This window comes from Squalius cephalus (assembly GCF_949319135.1).
Source record: "Squalius cephalus genome assembly, chromosome: 15".
NCBI classification, from domain to species: Eukaryota; Metazoa; Chordata; class Actinopteri; order Cypriniformes; family Leuciscidae; genus Squalius; species Squalius cephalus.
In genome coordinates, this window is record NC_137136.1 from 4,415,666 (window position 1) to 4,439,614 (window position 23,949).

General features: G+C 35.0%; 1 protein-coding gene across 6 annotated transcripts in view; it reads left to right on the top strand.

The window, feature by feature from the left end:
* kif13a (kinesin family member 13A) overlaps positions 1-23,949 on the top strand; it is a 72,291-nt gene that overhangs the window by 17,901 nt on the left and 30,441 nt on the right. For all 6 annotated transcript variants that reach the window (XM_079893684.1, XM_079893688.1, XM_079893685.1 and 3 more), the window contains exons 3-14: positions 3,453-3,465; positions 8,270-8,330; positions 11,087-11,179; positions 12,266-12,446; positions 13,735-13,822; positions 14,952-15,086; positions 16,037-16,149; positions 17,428-17,539; positions 18,950-19,162; positions 20,158-20,268; positions 20,928-21,062; positions 23,120-23,250. In XM_079893684.1, coding sequence (XP_079749810.1) covers positions 3,453-3,465; positions 8,270-8,330; positions 11,087-11,179; positions 12,266-12,446; positions 13,735-13,822; positions 14,952-15,086; positions 16,037-16,149; positions 17,428-17,539; positions 18,950-19,162; positions 20,158-20,268; positions 20,928-21,062; positions 23,120-23,250 — 1,386 coding nt within the window. The remainder of the gene's footprint in view (positions 1-3,452; positions 3,466-8,269; positions 8,331-11,086; positions 11,180-12,265; positions 12,447-13,734; positions 13,823-14,951; positions 15,087-16,036; positions 16,150-17,427; positions 17,540-18,949; positions 19,163-20,157; positions 20,269-20,927; positions 21,063-23,119; positions 23,251-23,949) is intronic.

The following is a 23,949-nucleotide window of genomic DNA, read 5'->3' on the forward strand; positions in this document are numbered from 1 at the left end:
CTTTTGAAAATCATAAACTCTGGCAATGCTGGTATTTTGAGGTTTGTGTAGTGCCGTGTCACAGTGCAACACTAGTACTTGGCAGTCGACAGGCTCCAGTGCGGCGAGCGCTGGATTACTAGAGAGGGTTTGGCATTCTAGTCCATCTGAGATCCAGTCCAGGTCTTCACTGAGTCCAGTGAGCAGGTGATGGTCATCCGGCTGAACGAGTGCCAGCGTGGGCAGTGCCCGTGGCTGAAGGACGGCTGGGAGTGTAATGACACACAGCTCAGGTATGTTCATCAGCACAGAGGAGTGTGTATGCCACACCAATCCTGCTGAGGCTGATGGTACATACTTGAACTCTTATCAGCTCGTGCAATAAAACATTATCAGAGAGGAATTTTCCAGAGTCCTCACGTAACATCCACAAACATTCAGTGATACTGAACGGTATTTTTAGCTCCATTGGCACAGTAAAGAGTCTGTAAGATGTACTTCTATTCATTTAATTTATACACGTAACATTTATCACTCTTTCACAGTGAAAAAAGAAGAAATTTACGGTAAAAAAACCCCTGGCTGCTGTGGTTGCCAGAAATTTACCGTATTAAACAGTACAGTAATAACATGTTGAGTTTTACGGACTGAAAAACCAAAGTACTAAAATCTGTTTTTTACCTTTATAATATACTGATGAATATCTTAAAAACACAGATGGTAAAGAGAAAGTCACATGTATCAAAGTTCATCACAAGTAGCTTTTCCTATTTATTGTGTATTTAGCATTTAGTGTCATACACACAAATACAAAACACCATCATGGAAACACACATGACACTAAAATAATGCTATAAACACTCAATTAACAACATAAGATGTAACATAAAATCCTAATGTACATAATTAATAACTCGTACCATTAACCAATTTACAGGATTTTACTAATTTACCATTAAAATTATGATCATTTTTTTCTGTGTGCATTGACTCAGGCTTCACTTTTCTCAATATTTAAAGGGATGGTTCGGAGTAAAATCAACCTAGGGTCCTTTGTAAAAGTCCGGGCAGAAAGCGATGCATAAGGATGTAGTGTAACGACAAATTATAATTTTTTCCGAAGTGTTAACTTAGTGTTAACTAATAATTGTTGCAAACTGGTACTACCAACAAAATATTAGTGCATTCATGGAACTGGGCGTCGTTACACTACATCCTTATGCATCAGTTTCTGCCAGGACTTTTACAGGCTTTTCCCTAATCACTGAAGTGACCTCGACGTCCGGGTTAGCGGTAGCATTAGCCATCAGGCAAGTGTTATTTAAATAAACTCCTGATGTACTTACAAACTTTCCAATGCCTCGTTTTATGAGTACAGAACCTATTTGTACTACTGTAGAAGTTTGGTCCCATTCCGGGCATTATTAGTGGGGTAATTTACCAGATACAACCTTGGATCCATTAGCGCCTGCACTAAGCCATTCGGCTGATGTCTCTAAATAAGCTCTAACTTTAATAATGTTCGACCAAGGGGGAAAAGACTCGAGGTCATGGTGCAAAGGACCCTAGGTTGATTTTACTCCAAACCATCCCTTTAAGCTCTTCTTTAGGGTTTTATTTTTAGAAATCAAATCGAGTGTGTATGGGAAAGTCATTTGAGAGATTTTTTTTTAGTTCTACTAAAGGATCTTGGGAAAACATTTGTGGTGAACGGAGGAGTATTTTAGTCTCTTGTGCTGGTAATACTAGAGATCTGTTCCAGAACCTAGTGAACTGCTTATGTAGACCTCATAGATGCGCTTTCTTTTTTCCAAATTCTAATGCATTGAATCCACGTCTGGAGACGGCAATTCCATAATGCATTGCAAAGATCATCTTACTAGGTTTTGGTGATTGTGTTTTCATTCACCTCCACTCTTTTTTTTTGGAAAGGTGGATCCTGCATGCAAGACAGTCGCATACATTTTTTCCTTGTTGTCGTTGCATTTAAGAGAGAGAGAGAGAGAGGTTTTGTGAGACGTAACCCGTACCTGACCTCAGCTGTAAAATCCACAAGCTTTACTGAAGTTTGCACAGCAGATCTACTGCGACATTCAGGCCTAAATCTCTGTGTATTATGAGTCCATTCACATGTTCATCAGTCAGGAAATGCCACCGAACAACTCAATGAACACGAGCGTAAATGCAAGGAGACGGTAAAGACCTCCATTAATCAAGTCATTAACGAGGTTTGAAGGGGAAAGAAATGACCTATAAATGAGGTCAGTGTCACAAAATGTGGAATGTGCTGGGAAAAGTTTAGGGCACCTGCCAGTTTTAATAGAGAATTTCTTTCTTTTTTTTTCTTTCTTTTTTGTTGTCGTCTTGAACAAAGAAATGAACAACATAAAAAATAAGATACTTTGGAAACTTGACGTACTCATGCTTTTATAAATTCTATGCTTGCATATTTTATGACTTCACATTAATTGAGTAACTACTTAAAATATTGGGACTTTTAAAAAATAGTTTATAACAATGCAGGAGCATTAAAAAAGAGCACCCATCATGCATTGCCATTATAGGATTGCTGGTGGTGTTTTTGTCACTGTTAGTTATTTGGGTTACACTTTATTTTAAGGTGACGTAGTTGTACTTACTCAAATAAGTATTGAGTAATCGTAATTAACTACACATACTTACTATAGAGTTATGGTTAGGGTTTGGTTTAGGGTTAGTTGCTTGTAATTATGCATAATTTACTGTTATTACTATAGTAAGTGCATGTGGTAAAGTGTTACTACATCAACTTAAAAAGAAAGTGTCGCTGTTATTTGTTGTGTTGATGTAAGCTCATCTTCATTTCATGATGCTTGTTGATTTTCACTGTTATTGAGAAGTGTTGCAGTTTGTATGTGTCTATATTATACTAAATTATCAAACAAAAAAAATGTAATACTGTATTATCACATCTTATGTTCTTCAGAAGCAGAGATTCTCTGTTTTAAGAGTCTTAGAAAACCATTTGTGAATGAAATCATGACAAATGAAATGTGTTTTAGTTGGTAATTGATCATTTGCTAAAGGAGAAATGTACACATTCAAAAGTTTGGGTTGAAAGAAGCCCCTTCTGCTCACCAAGGCTGCATTTTTTGGGATAAAAAAGAAAGCAAAATCAGTAATATTGTAATTATTACAATTTTATTTATTTTCTTTACTGTCACTTTTGATCAATTAAATGCATCCTTGATGAATACAAGTGTACATTTTGTTTAACTAGTCACTCCAAACTATTTTTTTTTTTTTTTTTTTTTTTTTTTTTTTTTGCTGAATGAGCCATTTCTGAAGAAGGTTTACTGGCTCAATTATTAAGACTAAAAATGATAAATGCTGCCTTGTAAAATAATTCTGTTGATTGTGCGCTTTGTTCTTTATTTGTCTTTATGGAAACTGTTTCCGGTCCTGATGTGCCACTAACACCTCTTCACACTCAGAAAACAGCCAAAGGTAAGACAAAACATTTCCTCTGTTTATCACACATCTTTATGTGCATATTAATATTTATAAAAATTTCATATTACAGCAATTTGTTTGTGAATTACTTAAAATTCTGTTCCATTTTTAATGTCTCTCTGAATAGGTCTCATCCTAGGTTTACTTGATTATCCATAAATCTTTTATTTTTTTCATTTTTTTTTATCATGTTCAAATGTATCAAATATGATCCATCAGGCTTTGGAGGAAGATTTATTTGTTCATCTTAATCATCATTGTATTGCATTACATTATATAACTACAGAGCTTTGATCATAAAACTAAGCATTTAAGAAATATAATTTACTAAGACATATTAATGGCAGATATAGAGTGACGACTGATATTTATAAGCATTTCATATAAGTAGTCTGTAATGTAAATATATCATTGATTTACAAAACCAGAATTTCATCTTTTTGGCCATATTAATATGAGCAACTGCACCAAATTGTATATTTGTGCTCAGTTTGGGCCTCTGAATAAATTTAAGGTGTTTTTCCATAATCTAACTTTATCACACTATTTGAGCCACAAAAGCCTGATGTATCAAACATGATCCTCAACCAAAAACACATATGCAAACTTATTTTTTTTTCAAAAATATTTTTGTTTAAAGGTTCAATAATTTTTCCCATTTCAAAAACAGAGATTTTTCTGACATATGTCAGGCTTGGTTAACAACACGCTTTACACATTAAAGTGTTTCCACATGCAGTCAAAGATGCATTTGAGCTCCTCCATCCTTCCGGTGGGTCATCAGACGGGGATAAGCGTCTGTGTGAATGTGTCAGGCCTCTAAGATCTCGTGAACAACCACAAAGAGCTACAATGTGTGAGGCAGCGAGGGACACACAGGGCCAGTGTACACACATTCAAAGCTGCATTGTTGCAGCGCTCGTCTCCCTCTCTCGCTCGCAGACGCAGCGCTGCCATTGTGCCCGGCAGACCGACTGCAGTGCAGACTAAGCACTGAGACTGAGCAACACCATTCCAGCTTTTTCCCTTTTTTCAACCAGTGACCCAATCAGAAGCGTAGTGCCGATTACTGGAAAGCGTTTCTCCGCTTACGCCAATGAACAGAGAGAGGAAATTACTCAAAATGCACTAACTGTTAAACCTGGCTCTGTCTATAAAACTGTGCCATGCGTATTTAAATGGAGTTATTGACATGAATTTTTAATGCAAATTCTCCTCCTTTCTGTATAAGATTATGTAGACTATATATATAGATTGCACTTTAGCGATATTACATGACTAACATTACTGTTTACTGGATAAGCAGAAATGATTATTGGCCTGAACTACTGAATAGTTGCTGTTTTTTAAAGAAATTAATACTTTTATTCAGCAAGGATGCATTCAATTGATCAAAAGTGACAGTGAAGACATTTACAATATATTTCTATTTAAAAACAAATGCTGTTCTTTTAAACTCCCTATTCATGAAAGAATCCTGAAAAAGAAAATGTAACATAGTTTTCCACAAACAAATATGAAGCAGCACAACAGTTTTCAACATTGATATTATAATACATTTTCCTTGAGCATCAAATAATCACATTAGAATGATTTCTGAAGGATCATGTGACACTGAAGACTGGAGTAATGATGCTGAAAATTCAGCTTTGATCACAGGAATAAATTACGCTTTTAAATATATTACAATAGAAAACCCTTATTTTAAATTGTAATAATATTTTGCAATGTTTACTGTTATTACTGATCAAATAAATGCAGCCTTGTTGAGACTTCTTTCAAAAACATTTAAAAATCTTACTGACACCATACTTGAACGGTAGTGCATTAACTCTGAATGTGAAATATCAGCTGATTAATCGTACATAGACGCTAAATTTCTATGGCATAGACGCTAAATTTCTATGGCATAGATGCTAAATTTCTATGGCATAGATGCTAAATTTCAATAAATTTGAAAACTCAGTTACAATACACTTGTATTCAAGATAGTCAAAATTATATTCAACCCTCTCTGAAAGCAATTCAGATTTTTTAAAATATTGAATTGAATTGAATGAATAAATAATTGCAGAACTATTTTTGAAAAAAGAAAAGTGTATCCGATCAGATAATTGGAGATATTTATTGTTATTTCCTCCTCTTCAGACTGACGTTCAGAGAACGCCCAGTGTTCTTCACGCATGTTTCCATCTTTTTTGCTCTCTGTTCTTAATCAGAGAACATTTGGGTCAGTCTGATTTTACAGATGAGAGAGTCTGTTTCCCAGTGATCTCCAGAGAGAGAGAGAAAACTCATGCGCTCATAAAACATGTCGCACTATATCACTGCAAAACACGTAAAACAGCTCATCCTTAATCGAGATCGCTTTTCTTATTCAGTCAAAATATGGAAACAATATGAATTTAAAAGTTAAGAAAGTCACTCTGAAAAATAAAGGTATTGGCATTTATGATTTTTATTCCACAAAAGGTTCTTTAGATTATTAAAATGTTCTTCACACTAAGAAAAAAATGGTTCTTTTAAGAACTGCAATCTGAATTGCTATGAACTCCCAAAGTTCTTCTATTGTATCGCTACAAAAACCCCATTTTGCACCCTTTAAATCCTCTAAATCCATTGGAGGATTTTGTTGAATTTGGAACAAGACTGTATAGACTTATAAAACACATACAGTAATCTGGGCCTTAAAGAGGTTCTGCTATGCTTTTTAACATTTTCAACTGTGTTTAGTGTGTAATGTTGCTGTTTGAGCATGAAAAAACGCCTCGATTGTAGTCTTAAGTTTTCTTCCGGGAACGAACACGTCACAATATTCCTCATTTAAATAATTCCCTCCCAAGGGTATATGCTAAATAAAGGGACGAGACCTGGTTGAGTTACTTTTGTATTGTGTTGAAACTGGCAGTTATGGTAAAACACGCTCGAATCACTCGACCAATCACAACACTCTGATCCAGCCGACCAATCAGAGCACATTGTGCTTTTCAGAAGGAGGGGCTTCATAGAGACAGGAACTAAACAGAGCGTTACTGACAGACTGTGAAGAGAGGAGCCGCAACAATGGAGAAGATGTGAAAAATAATGTGTTTATTGAACATTCAAGCATGATAAACTTTTCTAGTAGAGACCAAAAACAACATCAAGAATTTGAAAAAGGGCATAATAGGTCGCCTTTCTTATACAACATTGATTTTCAGGGAAATTTATCTACTTAAAGAACCATTAGATACCGTTTTATTGCAAAACTAGGGCGAAAATAGTTTATGCATTAACAATTCTGCATTGTTCAGGATGTGAGATAAGGGAAACTCTTACCAGCAGGCTTGTATCCCTGCTCCCGTACGGATCCACAGGGCCGGTCGCTCTGGAAACATGTGTCACCAAAGCAGGAATTTATTCCACTGTCTCCAGATTTATGTATCTAATTAACTGTGTCTTCACGAAGACTGTTGCTGTACACAAGCACCGTAAGAATGTTTCTCAGGAGCGTTTCACTGCTCAGATGTTGCTCAGGAGACTTTCTTAAATATGTTTAATTTAAGTTTAAGCTTGTTTCTTGTAAAATGCCTTATGAGAAATTAAAACAGACTACACTAAAAAAAAACATTTGGTGTAGAGACAATTTTCACTCAGAAATCGCTAGTAAATTTGACAATTAATTACACATTATAAAGTAAAAGATTGAACTAAACATAACATTTTGAAGTAAAAAGACTGAAATAGTGTTTAAATGGATATTTATACATCCAATAATCTTTATTTACAACTTTTTAAAAAAGAATGAATGAGAAATGTTTGAGTTCATATAGAGATCTCTTTTGATCACAGACTTTAAGTACAAATTGAGAACTGAGGAAGGAGATGTGTGAGATTAATAGGGACTTTTTCTCAGGAGACACATTTCCATTTAATCTAGTTCTGTCTTGGATAAACATGTATATTTATATTCATGCATTTTAGAGACGCTTTTATCCAAAGTGACTGCATTCATGGTATACACTTTATCAGTTAATGCATTCCCTGGGAATCGAACCCTGACTTTGTTGTTGCAAGTATTGAGCTAATGAATATAAAAGTCAATATGAAATCCATTTTGCAACCTATTTTACTTCCATAATGTGATGTATTATGTAGTGAGTGAAACAGGATATTTAGTGATAAAAGAGAGGATAGCGCTTGATTATATCTATTGGGAATAGTAAGAGTCATGAAAAGTGGATGTTATGTGGCTTAAAGTAAATAGGTGAATTTGGATTTCATATTGACTTTAAAAATAACTCTTAATCATACAAAATCTTTTATAAAACAAACCTCTACACTCTTAGGAAAAAGGACCAATGAGGTTCTACATAGAACCCTAAGATTCGAAGCCTTTACGCCAAAAATGTTCTATACAAGGAAATGTCTTAAATGATTTCATAATACTTTCATGTTTAACAGGTTATTTGATGATTTTTTTTTTTCTAGTGATAAAGTATGTTTACGAGCTGCATAATTCATGCAATTTAATTAAAACTAAATCAATTAAAACTAAATCCAGAACATTATCCCATGAAAGGAACCCCAAAAAGTTTCTATATAGAACTTTTTCTTTTAATAGTGCCATAAAATAGTTATTATGAGGGCTGTTTTCCTGTTCTCATTCACTCAGCGTGTTCAAGACAGGCCGAATCATGTTCTCTCTCTCTGTGTGTGTGTGTCAGGTATAAAACACATGAAGTCTTCTTTTGTCTGTCTGAGGCCTGACCAGCATCATGAGGAGCGTGTTATATCATGCATCTCTCTGTCTCTGCAGGTGTTTGCCTTCGACCACTGCTTCTGGTCCATGGATGAGTCCAACATCCCGAAGTACGCCGGTGAGTCACTCTTTAACACGTCCACACAGAATCACTTGCTGGATGGAGTCACACCTGCATAATAATTATGGATTATTTTTGGTATTGTAATATGGAAAGCCCTGGAAATAACACGGACACACGATGTGCCGTTCCCAGGGTGGGGTCTGAGAAAATCAGCTGGGATCATGCTAAATCCTCATGCTGGTCCAGGCTAGTTTAGGCCTGGTACTGGTTATGCTGTGGTGTTCACTGACCGTCTGATGCATATCACATGCAAAACTGGAGATCAGACATAACGCAGAAAACAAAGTTGAATATTTATTTCTGCTCAGTGTTGTTTTTGCTATTGTCAGTGAAGTATCTGTCTGAAACCCCACACTATAATGCCGCACATTGTCATGGTTCCTCAAGTCAGGTCTCTCTGTTTAAGTCTGCCAAAATAAAGCCTGGCTGACAAACTAATGACTTTACAAACATGTTCTTACATGGATCTGGTTCTTTCATCTTTCAATCTTACAGTCTAATGGATATAAGTGTGAGTGAGTGTGATATTGACTCACACAGACACACTGGTTATTAAAGTCTTTTAGGAAGGATAATGTGCAGTTACAGGGTCTTATACAGGCCTGTACAGTCAGATTAATGATGGATGCTTTGGGAAATTCCTATTTTTTCTGCTTTTTCACAAGCGCTTTTTTCTGCTATAAAATCAAATTAACTTGATGCTTTGGGTATTTATATATTAAATTCCATCATTCAATTTACAGATAATTTCCTTACCATTGTTTTTTTATTGAGTGATGTAAATTGCTCATGCATTTTTTTGGGCAGTACCTTACTTGCATGTGCAATATATTTTATATGTTTTTACTTATTATTATTGTCTTTTTGATAGGTGGCTTATTCATTTTTTGTAAAGTTGAACCGTATCTTACTTTAGACAAGAGTCTGTCACAGTGTTGTTTTAGTATTTATCTACTATTTTAGTTTAATTAATATTTTGAATTTGTTTTTATTTTAGTATTTTCAGTTTCTTTGCAATTTAGGGTGATTTTTAGTTAGCTTTTGTCTTCTTTTTTTAAATACTGCTATTTTACTAATATTAATTAGTTTAATTAATTAATTTAATTTATTGGTAACACTTTACAATAAGGTTGCATTAGTAAACTACATTTGTTACTTGACTTATAATGAAAAATATTTGTAAAGCATTTATTAGTTCATGCTAATTTCAACATTTACTAATACATTATTAAAATCAAAAAATTGTATCTTGATATTATTTAATGATTCTGAGCTGAACAATGAACAGCTTTATTTTTATTAACTAATGTCAACAAAGATTAATAAATACTGTAACAAAAGTATTGCTCATTGTTGGCTAATGTTAGTAAATGCATAATGAGACCTTATTGTAAAGTGTTCATTTCAATTGTAGTTTTAGTTCAGTGTTAGTTTTCATTTTGAACATTCAGAGTTTGTCTTCTAGTGAGATGAGGATGTTTAACATCAAAGTAAGTTTCTGCAACACATTATGTTCAGCTTTATGAATTCTTTCTCTATCTGTGATAAAAAGTGAATGGAAAAAGTAATTGCTTATTGCCTGATTACTCGTCACTTAAACAGGGTTAATGAGTTGTGACGATCAACAAAAGATCTCCAGTCTGAAGGGTTTCATGCATCAGATGTCCCACCGCTGTTCAGACACATTGTGTGACGAGCATTTGAGTTCCTGTGCATGAACTGCACGAGCTGCATTGGTGCTCAGAAACAACAGGCGGTTTGTGCGGAGGAAAGCGCTTGAGGTCCGTCTTTATTTAGCTCTCTGCACAGCTGGCTGATTCACCATGAATGTGGAGAACTGTGCATCTCGGCCTCACCGAAGCACGAACACGTCATGCGGCCCTTTTCCGCATTCACACCGCTTATTTTGGAGGTTTTTGTGGGAGGGCTCGAGGGATTTCTTTTTAGAGGAAAGGAAATGAGAAATGTGGAGATCCCTTTGTTGCTCAGCGGTGAATTGTTCCTTCTTGTACAGTATGGAGATCAGAGCGAGAAGATGTTGTTCGCATTTTAAAGAGGTGGTATAATGCCCTTTTCACAAGATGTAAATGTCCCCAGAGTGTGTTTGTGAAGTTTTAGCTCAAAATACCCCACAGATATTTGTATATAGCATGTGAAAGTTGTCACTTTTTGAGGGTGAGCAAAAATGCACCGTTTTGTGTCTGTTCCTTTAAATGCAAATGAGCTGCTGCTCCCGGCACACAGGGGGCGGAGCTTCAACGGCTTGCACTCACACAGATATGCACTGAAAATTTCAAAAACTTTTAGCCTTTTATGTTCAAACCGAAGTCAGAAAGATGGAGAGACTCGAGAAGTGACAACATGTAGACAACATTTCTGAATGGTTAGTTGGTGAATTTATGTAGCTTATGTGGAGTTATCTTCTAGTCATTAATTAGCATATTCTGTCTTGATAATCTATAAATCGCGTTCCCGGGGGCGGGTTTATGTAAATTTTATGCTTAGTGATGTCACTAACCTGGGAGGAAGCTCGTGTAGTCTCTACCAGCCGTTTGTTGTAGTCCTTAAAAAGCGATTTCTTTAAAAGCAAATATCTCCCTTTGATTTGAACTTTGAGCGTCGTAACTTTGCAGATGTTGTTTATGCTCAAACAGCAACATTACACACTAACTAAAGTTAGAAAAGTGAAATCATATTCAAGCACCCCTTTAATGTTGTGGTTTTCATGGTTTCATGTATTTGTCTTGCAGGTCAGGAGGTCGTGTTCAAGTGCCTTGGGGAAGGAATACTTGAAAACGCATTTCAAGGATACAACGCCTGCATTTTTGCCTATGGACAAACAGGTACTGTTACAGAGAGAAACACAGAGGAAACAATATATGATCTTTTGTAAAGGTGCTTTTTGTTGCTGATAGTGACATCCGTTTCATTGAAAGACTTGAATAGATGCTCATTTATTGGCATGAGAGCATAAAAGAGCCCTGCGGGACATAACTATATATGTTTCACACTATAAAATCACACAACAAGGAATTCCCCGTTTCACCTTGTTTTACGGTGGACTGATGAATCTCACAAAAACATGTCCAGGTCACATTTCATGCCAACATATTTTTATTTATTTTTTTGGTGCATTTTTTAATGACAATTAAAGCACATTTTCAGATTTGTACTATTCTCAATTATCATTTTCTTTCATTTTTTTTTAAATAATTATTTCTAGTTAGCTCTTAGAAAATTCATAAAGTAAGAGTCATAAAGTAACAAGATTCAACCTGAATTTTTTTCTTTGTGTAAACAAAAAATATAGATATATAAAATACAGTTTTTTTTTTAATATTTAATTGCTGATTTTTATGTAAAGAATTTTTTTTACAATTTATCTTTTTCTACTTTTAATCTAAACATTTTAGACAAAAAGCATTAAACAAACAATAGAAAAAAATTGAATCTTAATTTTTACAACATAAATAATAATTATAAAAAAATGCAAATAAAAAATATTTTCGTTTCAGTTCTTAAAGACTTAATTCAGATTTTTAAATTATTTTAATATAATATATTTTTTTATTGTATTATTTTTAATTATTTTATCTTGACCATGCACATCAGATGAAAATTATCTGTAATGAATAAACTAGTTTTTTTTTTTCAATTTGTGCTGTTCAAATCTGTAAAAGCAGAATACATTGAATAATTGAACAACCTGATGTTTCAGTCTTCATGAACAGGAAGCTTCTGCGTTTCCAATCACACTGTTGTGTTGAATCGCTCAGTGTCTGTCTTCCCTCTGCCTTCCTGTCCTAGTTCTCAGACCGGCGTTTTGTCCTCCAACACAAGCTTGACATGCGGGCTGACGTGTGCGAACACGCCTGCTGGGTGACAGAATGTCTTCTAACCTTTGAAACGTTGTGTTGGTGGTCTGGCAGGCTCTGGGAAATCCTTCTCAATGATGGGCAATGGAGAGCAGCCAGGCCTGATCCCGAGACTCTGCTGCTCGCTGTTCGAGAGGGTCTCCAAAGAGCAGAACGAGGCCCATTCCTTCAAGGTGGAGGTCTCGTTCATGGAGATCTACAATGAAAAAGTCCGAGACCTGCTGGATCCCAAAGGGTGAGCGGATTCATTACATACCGTGGGCACAGAAAGCACAAACGCTGAGTTCTCAGCTCTCCTCAAGTTCACACAGGTGTGGAGAATCACATTTACAGGATCCACAGAAGCTGTGTTTAGGCTGTGTGAAGGTTGTTCACAGTCATTGATCTGTCACAGACACACACACGCGCGCGTCTGCACCATCTAGTGAGAGTTTACAGCACTGGTTTTCACACTCAGATGTGCTGGTGCTTTCAGTTAACTTAACGTACATGACTTCCTATTTTTTATGGCTTTACAAAATTTCAATTATTTTTTACGTTTAAATTGATCAAGTTTTTATTTTTTTATGTTACAGTTTTATATATGTGCTATATATACATTTTTATTAATAGTTATAATTTAATTAGTAAATTATTTCATGTGCTATTTTTACAACTTTATGGCCTTATTTTTTTTATTTTTTAGACGTTTTTTTTTGTTACAATTTTATTCTTTACATTTTAAATTCTGTTTTTCATTTGTCCCTAATTTTTACATTTTATACATACATTACTTACATTTTTTTTTATTGTTTTCTTATTTTGTGCTATATGATGTTTGTATTAATTGATAGTTATAATTTAATTAGCTAATTTTGTCATGTCCTGCTTTAAATGTTAATTTTGTTTTTTTAGTTTAACTTTTAAAAATGTTTTTAAAAAAATTTGTTATATTTTTATGCTTTACATCTTCTATTTTTATATTTATTTATTTATTAATTATGAAAAAAATGTATCTTTATTTTTTTATTATTGTTTTCTCCTGTACTATTTACAGTATATTGTTTAAAAATGTATTATTCCTCACAATTTTATTAGTAAATTATTTCTTGTCCTGTTTTTATGGCACATTATGCATATATAGCATAATTATGTCACAAGGTTTTTCTTTGCAATTTTATACTTTGCATTTTCAATTCAGATTTTTATTTTTGCCTTTTATAAATTATTATTATTTATTATTTTAATTTTTTTTATCTTTAAATTTAATAATTTTCTCTTTTTGTTTTGTTATATATATATATATAATTAAAAGATATCTATTTATAATTAAAGTAAATTATATTTATTTAATAAATCGTGTATGTATATATATATATATATATATAAAATGACATGGTCTAATTGCAAAACACAGAAGATGCTTTCAAGAGGCTCAAACCAGAGGAAGATTGTGAATCGGCGTCTAGGGATGGGAACATTAATAAAGGGCTAATGAAACTGTAATGGTATTTTCTCACATTTCTTCTCTTCTTTGCGTACAGGAGCAGACAGTCTCTGAAGGTCAGGGAACATAAAGTCCTGGGTCCGTATGTGGACGGGCTCTCTCAGCTGGCTGTGATGAGCTTCGAGGTGAACATCATATTTTCTCCTGAAATATTACGTCAGGAGATTCATGAAAGTCTCAGTTGTTTTAATGTTACATTAAAGTTTCAACTTTGTTTGAGGTGTTTCTCTCGAACTTCTGTAGGAGGCCTTTGTCTGTCCCTGACAGTGTCATAGGCTTTATTCAGACAGACACAGTTCCTTGTAGTTCGAACAGCAAGAAAAAAATGTTAAATGACAGACCAAATCACATTTTGATGTGGATTAGAAATGTCATTTTCACTCTTTCCGCTTACACTGAACTATGTGACATTTGACAAAATGCCCAGTTTTTTAAAATCCTTTAAAAATGCTTTTCTTGGTTATGCGAACGTCAAGGCAACATTCCATTTTAGAATTTTGCGAACATTATGAGAATGCTACTTTTCAATGTTCTCTAAACATTCTGAAACAAGTAGTAACATTAAAAAAAGTTTCAGAAAAAAAACATTTTATGAGCTATGTATAAATAAAGTTTTTGTGCTAACATTATGAGAACATTATTAAAGGAACGTTATTTTAAAGGGTAACTCTCGCCAAAATTGAACCTAGGCTCTTTTACCCGAGTAGATCGATCTCCGTAGGTGAAAGTAGTCGATCTTCGAATGCAACGTAATGATCAGTCCATATGAGGAAATGTCATGAACTTGTAATTTCAACACTAACTGATAAAGTGAGTCGTACGAAACCTTTCTTTTTAGTAAACTCTGTGTACACAAACAATGCTGGAGTTCATGTGTAGAGGTGATACATCGAGCACAGTTTCATGTTGTGTCGAGCCTTCTTAGTGTTTTAAAAATAGCGATTTTGATGCTATCGTAGTCGTGCCCCATTCACTCCCATTCAAAAGGCATTTTGACCTAAAACGAAAACACGGTCAATCTTAAAAGTGGCGTTTCAATTCTCTAATTAGGCTTTTACACGAAAGTTTGATTCGGGTAGATTAACAAAAAGAGCCTAGGTTCAATTTTGGCGAGAGTTACCCTTTAATGTTACTGGAAGAATGTTTGTTCATAACTATGAGAGAACCTTTCCAGAACATTAGCCAAAGTTCTGAAAACATTCCCTGTTGAAAAGATTTTTGTTTGATGTTTTCTCTCATTTCTCACCAACTCAGGACATTGAATCTCTGATGTCGGAGGGGAACAAATCCCGCACTGTAGCCGCCACCAACATGAACGAGGAGAGCAGTCGCTCGCACGCCGTCTTCAGCGTCATCGTCACGCAAACACTCTACGACCTGCAGTCGGGGGTCGGTGGCTCACTCAGTCATGGTTATCCATTTGAAATTGTGCAGAAATATGGGAAATGAAGCTTCCGCTGTTTTTATTACAGTATATTTTGTCCCAATTCATAAACAAATTATATAGTTTTGATTATTTGTGACATACAGCATAAATCATTGAGTCTTTCACATAGTGGGCAAAAGTGATGTCCGGAGGGGAGATTTGTTTTTAATGACCCTACAAGTTTGATTAAACCAGCGAAATATGAGGAAAATATTGTTATTATTTTTTTATATTTTAAATATGAGGGAAAAACAAAACACTAAACTTGATTAAGGTATTTATCTGACAAAATTGTTTGGCAAAAAATCACAAACTACAGCTACAAACAAATGCATAGAAAAACAAAAAACTCAGGAAAAAGCATAGATTGATTACAACATAATCAGTTATTAATATTTGGTTGGTTCTCTCATGTTTTTGCATGTTCATAATTTCTTTGTATAAATAAAATGATGTCGGGACAATTTAGCATGTTTCATTGCATTATCACAAATAAATCAATTGACTTCAAGCACAATTATGCAATATGATTACAAAATCTTTAACAAATTTGTAATAATTCGAATAAAGGGTGAAGATTTCAATATTCCTAGGCTGAACATGACTTTTGGCCACTACTGTATATGAGTCAGTCTTCATCTCTCATCTGTCACAAAAACACGTCATTCATCCTAACTTCACTTCAAAAGTCATAGCAGATCACATCACTGACATCAGATTATCATTCTTAAATATGATTTAAATAATGCAGTAACTTTGTTTGCAGTTCCTAATAACGTTTTATAGTCAGTTAATGCATGGCAAGTGTTCATTTTGGACCCTGATCTATACCAGACACATGTTGGGCTGAATTGTGCTGATTTAGGAAGTTGTTGATTGTAATACTTGCTTTTATGTCTGTGTGCGAACGCAGAATTCTGGAGAGAAAGTAAGCAAGATAAGTCTGGTTGATCTGGCCGGCAGCGAGCGCGTGTCCAAGACTGGAGCGGCGGGAGAGAGACTGAAGGAAGGAAGCAACATCAACAGGTCAGACAAGAGCACTCTTGACTTTTCAGAGGAAATGTGGCACTTGCTTATAATGATTGAATAACCAATAATATGTCGACAGTTTGTAGTATGCAGTCTGGGAACTTAAGCCAGGATGAAAAAATAAAGGATAACAGGATAGGATCAACAAAACGAATAAAGAAGAGAATAAAACAGGCGTCTTTACAAACCTACATTAATAAGAGCATCTTCAAATGGAAGGTTAATAGATGCTATATGAAAGAATGCACAATGATGGATCCTCTAATTCAGGGTTTCCAAAACTGGGGTTTGTGAGGGAACTGCAAGGAGTGAGTCGATAAAAAAATTAAGAATGAATTAAATCGTAAAAATGTCAAATTAAAATAACTAAAGAATTTTTTTTTATAAAAAAATCTAAATAATACATGCTTTTTTTTATCATACAAATGTCCAATTAAAATAAATAAATTAAAATAAAAACAATCTAAATAAAACACCTTATAAGAATTTGTTAAATAATAAAAATGTTGAATTAAAATAAATAATTTAAAAATAAAAACAATTAAAATAAAATACTAACTAAACATTAATCAAAATGTCAAGTTAATATAAATAATTTTAAAATAAACACAAAGGAAAATACTAACTAAAAGATAATTAAATAAAGAATGAAAATAAATAAATCATTTAAATATAAAACACTTAAGAATTTATTAAATCATAAAAATGGTGAATTAAAATAAATAATTTAAAAATAAAAACAATTAAAATAAAATACTAACTAAACATTAATTAAATCATGAAATGTCAAGTTTTTTTTAAATAAAAACAAAGAAAAATACTAACTAAAAGTTTATTAAATAAAAAATGACGAATTAAAATATATTATAAAAAAAACACTTAATAAGAATTTAATAAATCTTAAAAATGATTAATTAAAATAAATAATTAAAAAAGAAAAACAATAACAAAACTAAGAATGTATAAATTATAAAAATGTTGAATTAAAATCATTTGAATTCAAAAACAATAAAAAATAACACTTACAAATTTTTTTTTTTGTGATTACCTGCATGTCATGTGACCACTATACGACATCAGAGAACCGAAAACATGCAAATGTCTTCAGTAAATATTTTATCTCAGAGGTTTGTCTGACAAAAAAGTTTGGGAATCCCTACTTTAATTGAAAAAATAAAAAATTAAATCATATAAAAGTCAGCTAACCATGCAGCTCTATTTCCGCCCCTCCCTTTAATGAGTCTGTGATGTTCGTCTGGTGTTTTCTGTGTCCAGGTCTCTGACCACGCTGGGCTGTGTGATCTCTGCTCTGGCTGATCAGTGTGCAGGGAAAGGCAAGAGCAAGTTCGTGCCTTACAGAGACTCAGTGCTGACGTGGCTGCTCAAGGTTAGTACGTCTGTCAGAGCTGCTCGTTCAATAGACCCAAAAGCCCAGGGGCTCACATGACACATGTCCTACTCACATGACACCGTTTTCTGCTAAAAACTGAAAAGTTCTTACGCGCTTTGGCCATTCATGTACACGTCAATGGGGCCTGAAAATGCAAACTTTTGAATGCGGCTTTCAAAGTGCAGGTTTTTGCAAATGATACCATTATCGTCTCCATGTAAACTACAAAAACTTGTGAAAATGCTGACGTCATGCGCATGTCTTTCTTTAAAGGGGTGGTATAATGCCCTTTTCACGAGATGTAAAATAAGTCTTTGATGTCCCCAGAGTGTGTGCGTGAAGTTTTAGCTCAAAATACCCCACAGATATTTTTATATAGCATGTTAAAATTGTCACTTTTTGAGGGTGAGCAAAAACGCACCGTTTTGTGCCTGTTCCTTTAAATGCAAATGAGCTGCTGCTCCCGGCACAGGGGGCGGAGCTTCAACAGCTTGCACTCACACACACATGCACTGAAAATTTCAAAAACTTTTAAAAAATTGAGTCAAGACAATGATGGAGAGACTCGAGAAGTGACAACATGTTGACAACATTTCTGAATGGTTAGTTGGTGAATTTATGTAGCTTATGTGGAGTTATCTTCTAGTCATTAATTAGCATATTCTGTCATGATAATCTATAAATCGTGTTCTGGGGCGGGGTTTATGAAAATTTTAGGGTTGGTGATGTCACTAACCCGGGAGGAATGTGGTGTAGTCTCTACCAGCCGTTTGTTGTAGTCCTTAAAAAGCGATTTCTTTAAAAGCAAATATCTCCCTTTGCTTTGAACTTTGAGCGTTGTAACTTTGCAGATGTTGTTTATGCTCAAACAGCAACATTACACACTAACTAAAGTTAGAAAAGTGAAATCATAATCAACCACCCCTTTAAAATATTGACATCGCCAACTACTGGCCTGACAGCATAATACAATGTTTTTAGTCATTTGTCACGGATCCGTTGTCCCTCAAACTCAGACTTTTTTTCTTCTAGGGCGTGCATTTGTACCCTCCCACATTTTCAGTAGTTTAACACATTTAAGTGTTTTGAGAGTGACTTGATTACATAATTTGTGGTGTTTTATGGGTGTAAAGAGCTCTTTTAGCGCAATTCGCTTGTCCGGACTCTCTGATTTGTGGAATTTTCTGCACAGCATTATGGGTAATGTAGTTTTTCACCATGAATTCAGCTGTTAAACATGATTACTTTAAAAAATAAGTTGAAATAATGTGGACTTACAGCTTCAACACCGTTATATATCATCGGCTGCTCACAGTAAGGCTGCCTTTAAAGGTTTATAAGTAAAAATCTATTTCCCTGTGGAGAAATGAATGGAGTTTTCAGTTCCTGAACTCTCTACTTCTACAGGACAATCTCGGTGGCAACAGTAAGACGGCCATGATCGCCACCATCAGCCCAGCCGCTGACAACTACGAGGAGACGCTGTCGACGCTGCGGTACGCTGACCGAGCGAAGAGAATCGTGAACCACGCCGTGGTCAATGAGGATCCCAACGCCCGCATCATCAGGGAGCTCCGGGAGGAGGTGGAGAAGCTGAAAGTGCAGCTCTCTCAGGCTGAGGTGAGCGGAGACTTCAGAAGAATCTCTGACACAGGGGGTTTCTATCTTTTAGATGCCACGCACCCCCAAATATGATCATCCTTGTGCGAGGGACATCCATCCTAAGAATTAAAAGCCAGCTATATATGTTTGCTGTGAAAAATATATATTATTAATGTGTAAAATATTATTTGGAAGATATGTTTTTTTCTACTCGCTACAGTACTATAATGTTAGCTACATTATTTATTTAATTTTAATTTATTTAATTTTAATTTATTCATGTATTTATTTATTTTAAATCTAATTTTTATTTATGCAGTTTTAGTTTATTTATTTATTTATTACACTGTTTCTCTAAACTTTTTCAAAAACTTTATTGTTATTATATAGACACAATAATTTTGTGTCTATTACAGTATATATAATAGACAGTTTTCCTGCATTCTCCATTAACTTTTTTGTTCTGTAATTGCCTTCATGCCAAGGATGCAAGCAATACTGGCTAAAACAAGATATCTTAGAAGGCATCATGCTGCATGCCTTTGTTACCTTAAAATGCTCCCTATGTAGACAGCTTCACTAGGTTTTAGAACAGAGCCGGTGTTAAACGCTTTGATGAACAGGGTTATTATTGTCTACTACATTTTAACTTATTTGATTTCAGCTAAAATAGTTTGTTGAAGTACTAAAATAATACAAACTAAAACTGAAATAAAAACAAATAAAACTATGAATATGAAAAATAAAAAAACTACAAAATATTAGTACAAATATTAGTAAAATAACTCTAACAAAAACCTAAATAAAAATCAATAAAGACAATATAGATATATTAAAAAAAAAACTTATACTTTAACCAAAATTAAACTTAAATTAAAGTGAATTTGGAAAAAACTATTCTAAATATTAGTAAAAATTATAATAGCATATCAATGATACTAAAATAACACTGATGGGGAGATGTTTAGACTCATAACTTTTAATGATAATGTGTGTTATGTTGTATTTGTCAGTCTCTGAAGGCTCCTGAGCTGAAGGAGAAACTCCATGAGTCGGAGAAGCTCATTCAGGAAATGACGGTCACCTGGGAGGAGAAACTCCGGAAAACGGAGGAGATTGCACAGGTGTCACACACACACGCATACACACACACACACACACACACACACACACGTTGGGTTTTCATGTTTAATGGGGACTTTCCATAGACATAATGGTTTTTATGCTGTACAAACTGTATATTCTCTCCCCTTACGCTAACCCTACCCATCACAGAAAATGCTCTCCATTTTTGCATTTTCAAAAAAAAAGATTTATAAGCCGTTTTCCTCATGGGGACCAAAAACGTCCCCACAAGGTCAAAAGCTGCTGGTATTACTATACTATTCTGGAATTACCAATGAAGGGTTTACCAGGACCACACACACGCACACACCCACTTGCATGTCTCGATGTTGTCACCGTGCAGCTGTGCAGAATGAAATTTGCACACAAGTTTATTGTTGCTCAATTTCTCTTAGAAAAGATATCTCAAATGAGTTCTCTTAAATATCTGTCATTTCTCCTAGACTGAGATGAAATGGAGAACTTTTGCTGTCAAGAATGATTTCAATAAATTTCAATTTCATTTTTTAGTCAAATTCTCATCTAAATTTAGGACGAATAAAATATCTGAGACAAAGAGGATATTTAAATGAAATAAACCCAAGGAAAGAGCACATGTGAGCGATAACAGTCTCACAGAACGTGGGATTTGATTGACAGCTGTCATTGGTCTCTGCAGGATCGTCAGAAGCAGCTGGAGAGCATGGGAATCTCTCTGGAGTCATCAGGGATCAAGGTCGGAGAGGACAAATGCTTCCTGGTCAACCTGAACGCTGATCCTGCTCTTAATGAACTTCTAGTTTACTACCTGAAGGTACATTGATTGCACATTGAGACCTAATTAGTGAGGTTTGCATCTACTTTTGCTCATTCATTTCCATTGGACGTTTGCATGAGGGCTGCAAGGAATCCTGACGCTCTTTTATTTTTGATGCATCTCAAGGGACACATAAGGACTGAATGACAATAAATAAAACATTTTTTAATGGACAAAATAATAGACATATTAAAAGGGGCCCCTTTTTCAAAGTCTTGATTTAGTTTTTGGGCTCTGCTAGAATAGGCTTTCATTCTTAAAGGGGTGGTATAATGCCCTTTCCACAAGATGTAAAATAAGTCTTTGATGTCCCCAGAGTGTGTGTGTGAAGTTTTAGCTCAAAATACCCCACAGATATTGTTATATAGCATGTTAAAATTGTCACTTTTTGAGGGTGAGCAAAAACGCACCGTTTTGTGTTTGTTCCTTTGAATGCAAATGAGCTGCTGCTCCCGGCACAGGGGGCGGAGCTACAACAGCTTGCATTCACACAGATATGCACTGGAAATTAAAAAAAAAAACTTTTAGCCTTTTATGTTCAAACCGGATTCAGACAATGATGGAGAGACTCAAGAAAAAGTGACAACATGTAGACAACATTTCTGAATGGTTAGTTGATGAATTTATTTAGCTTATGTGTAGTTATCTTCTAGTCTTTGATTAGCATATTCTGTCATGATAATCTATAAATCGTGTTCAGGGGGCGGGGTTTATGTAAATTCTAGAGTTGGTGATGTCACTAACCCGGGAGGAATGTCGTGTAGTCTCTACCAGCCGTTTGTTGTAGTCCTTAAAAAGCAGTTTCTTTAAAAGCAAATATCTCCCTTTGCTTTGAACTTTGAGCGTTGTAACTTTGCAGATGTTGTTTATGCTCAAACAGCAACATTACACACTAACTAAAGTTAGAAAAGTGAAATCATAATCAACCACCCCTTTAAATGTTCAATAAACATTATGTTCACATTATTTTTCACATATTCTCCATTGTTGCAGCTCCTCTCGTCACAGTCTGTCAGTAACGCTCTGTTTAGTTCCTGTCTCTATGAAACCCCTCCTTCTGAAAAGCACAATGGGCTCTGATTGGTCGGCTGGATCAGTGTGTTGTGATTGGTCAACTGCTTTGAGTGTGTTTGGGAAATGTCCCGCCCCTTACCATAACCACAAGTTTCAACACACTACTAACTAACTCAACCAGGCCCCGCCCCTTTATTTTACATATGCATTGGTCGGGAATTATTTAAATGAGGAATACTGTGACGTGTTTGTTCCCGGAAGAAAACTGAAGACTACAATGGAAGCGTTTCAGGGAGTTCAGAAACACTGGCACTGATATAGGGAATAACTCCCGCTGGAGGGACTTTGTGCTTTGTAAATTTGCAGACCTTTTCATGATCAAACAGCAACAATACACACTAAAGAAAGATGTATGAAAGTAAAATATACTAACTACAGTACTTTCACTACACACTCTATGCAAACCACGACTGCAATCAAAAAATGTTGCATCCATATTTGATTGGATTCAATCTTCGTTAGGTTGAAGCGTAGCTGTCAACGCTGTCGTTCAAGGTTCGTCTGCAGGTACTAGCGTCCCTGAGCTCTGATCGAGACCTGTGAGAACAGCAGCCAGACCTCGACTACACCAACAACAGGCCTTTGTCTGCCGCCTCCAGTCGGCTTGGCATACCAATGCTGAATTAGCATGTTAATGTGAAGGGAATAGTGCAGCTGTGGGCATAAACAACGTCCCCTGGAAGAGCAATGTGTGTGTAACTGAGCCCACATGTGTGAAAACACAGCCCTCTTTACTCCTTCCTTTGATGGTTGTTATTCTGTCCTTCACTGTTATTGTGTCGAATAATGTGAAGACGATCTGTACGTATGTTAATTGTGGCAGGGTTATGGTCACAATGCATTTGATGCCTTAAAAGGCTCCCTATGTAGACAGCTTCTCTATGTTTCAGAACAGGGTTATCATCTTAACCTACTGCTGTGGTGCTGTGTAGTTTCGAGCGGCTCACGTGTGAGATGTGTGTGTTCTTCTCTGTGTTCAGGATCACACGCGTGTGGGTGCCGACACATCTCAGGACATCCAGCTGTTCGGCATCGGGATTCAGTCTGAGCACTGTGTGCTGGACATCACGACTGATGGAGACGTCACGCTCACGCCGCTGGAGAACGCCAGGTGAGACACACGTCCGGCTGTTTATTAGCATGACAAATGGTTTTCATTTGTATCGCCATAGTGTTTGCATTCAGATATACAGTTCAAACAACAACAAAAGAAATTAATGAAATGAAAATAATAGAATATGAATATGTGAAGAAAATAGTAGTAAAATATTTTTTTCTGGGTCACATTTCACCCCAAAATCAACAGACAGAAATATATTTTGCAGAAAGAAAATCAAGCGTTTAAAAATTATATTTTAATATATTTTTTACAATACATGAGGCTTTGCAAATGACATAATTAGATCTCCTTACACACTCAGACCACTTATTGTTTTGTGTAATTTTCACTTTAATTGTAGTTATAATATAATTGATCAGTGTTTTTGTTTTTTACTATATTTTTTCACTTAATTCATATTTTTATTTCAGTTTTAGCAATTCAACTTAAATTAAACTGAATGAAAATGAGAAATGTTGCTAACTAATGTCTGTTATTAATTATATCAATTAATGTAAATGTTTTCAGTTTTAGTTAATGATAACAACACTGATTATTCTGAATGTTTTGCAATTTAAAATATATAAATATTTATACATTTTTAAGTTGTACTGTTTTTTCTGTCATGCCGTTTGCAATTCTTCATGGGATGTTCATTCCCTCATTAAGGAATTCAGGAACACAGTCTTGTGCCTTTGTCTTATTTGCGTG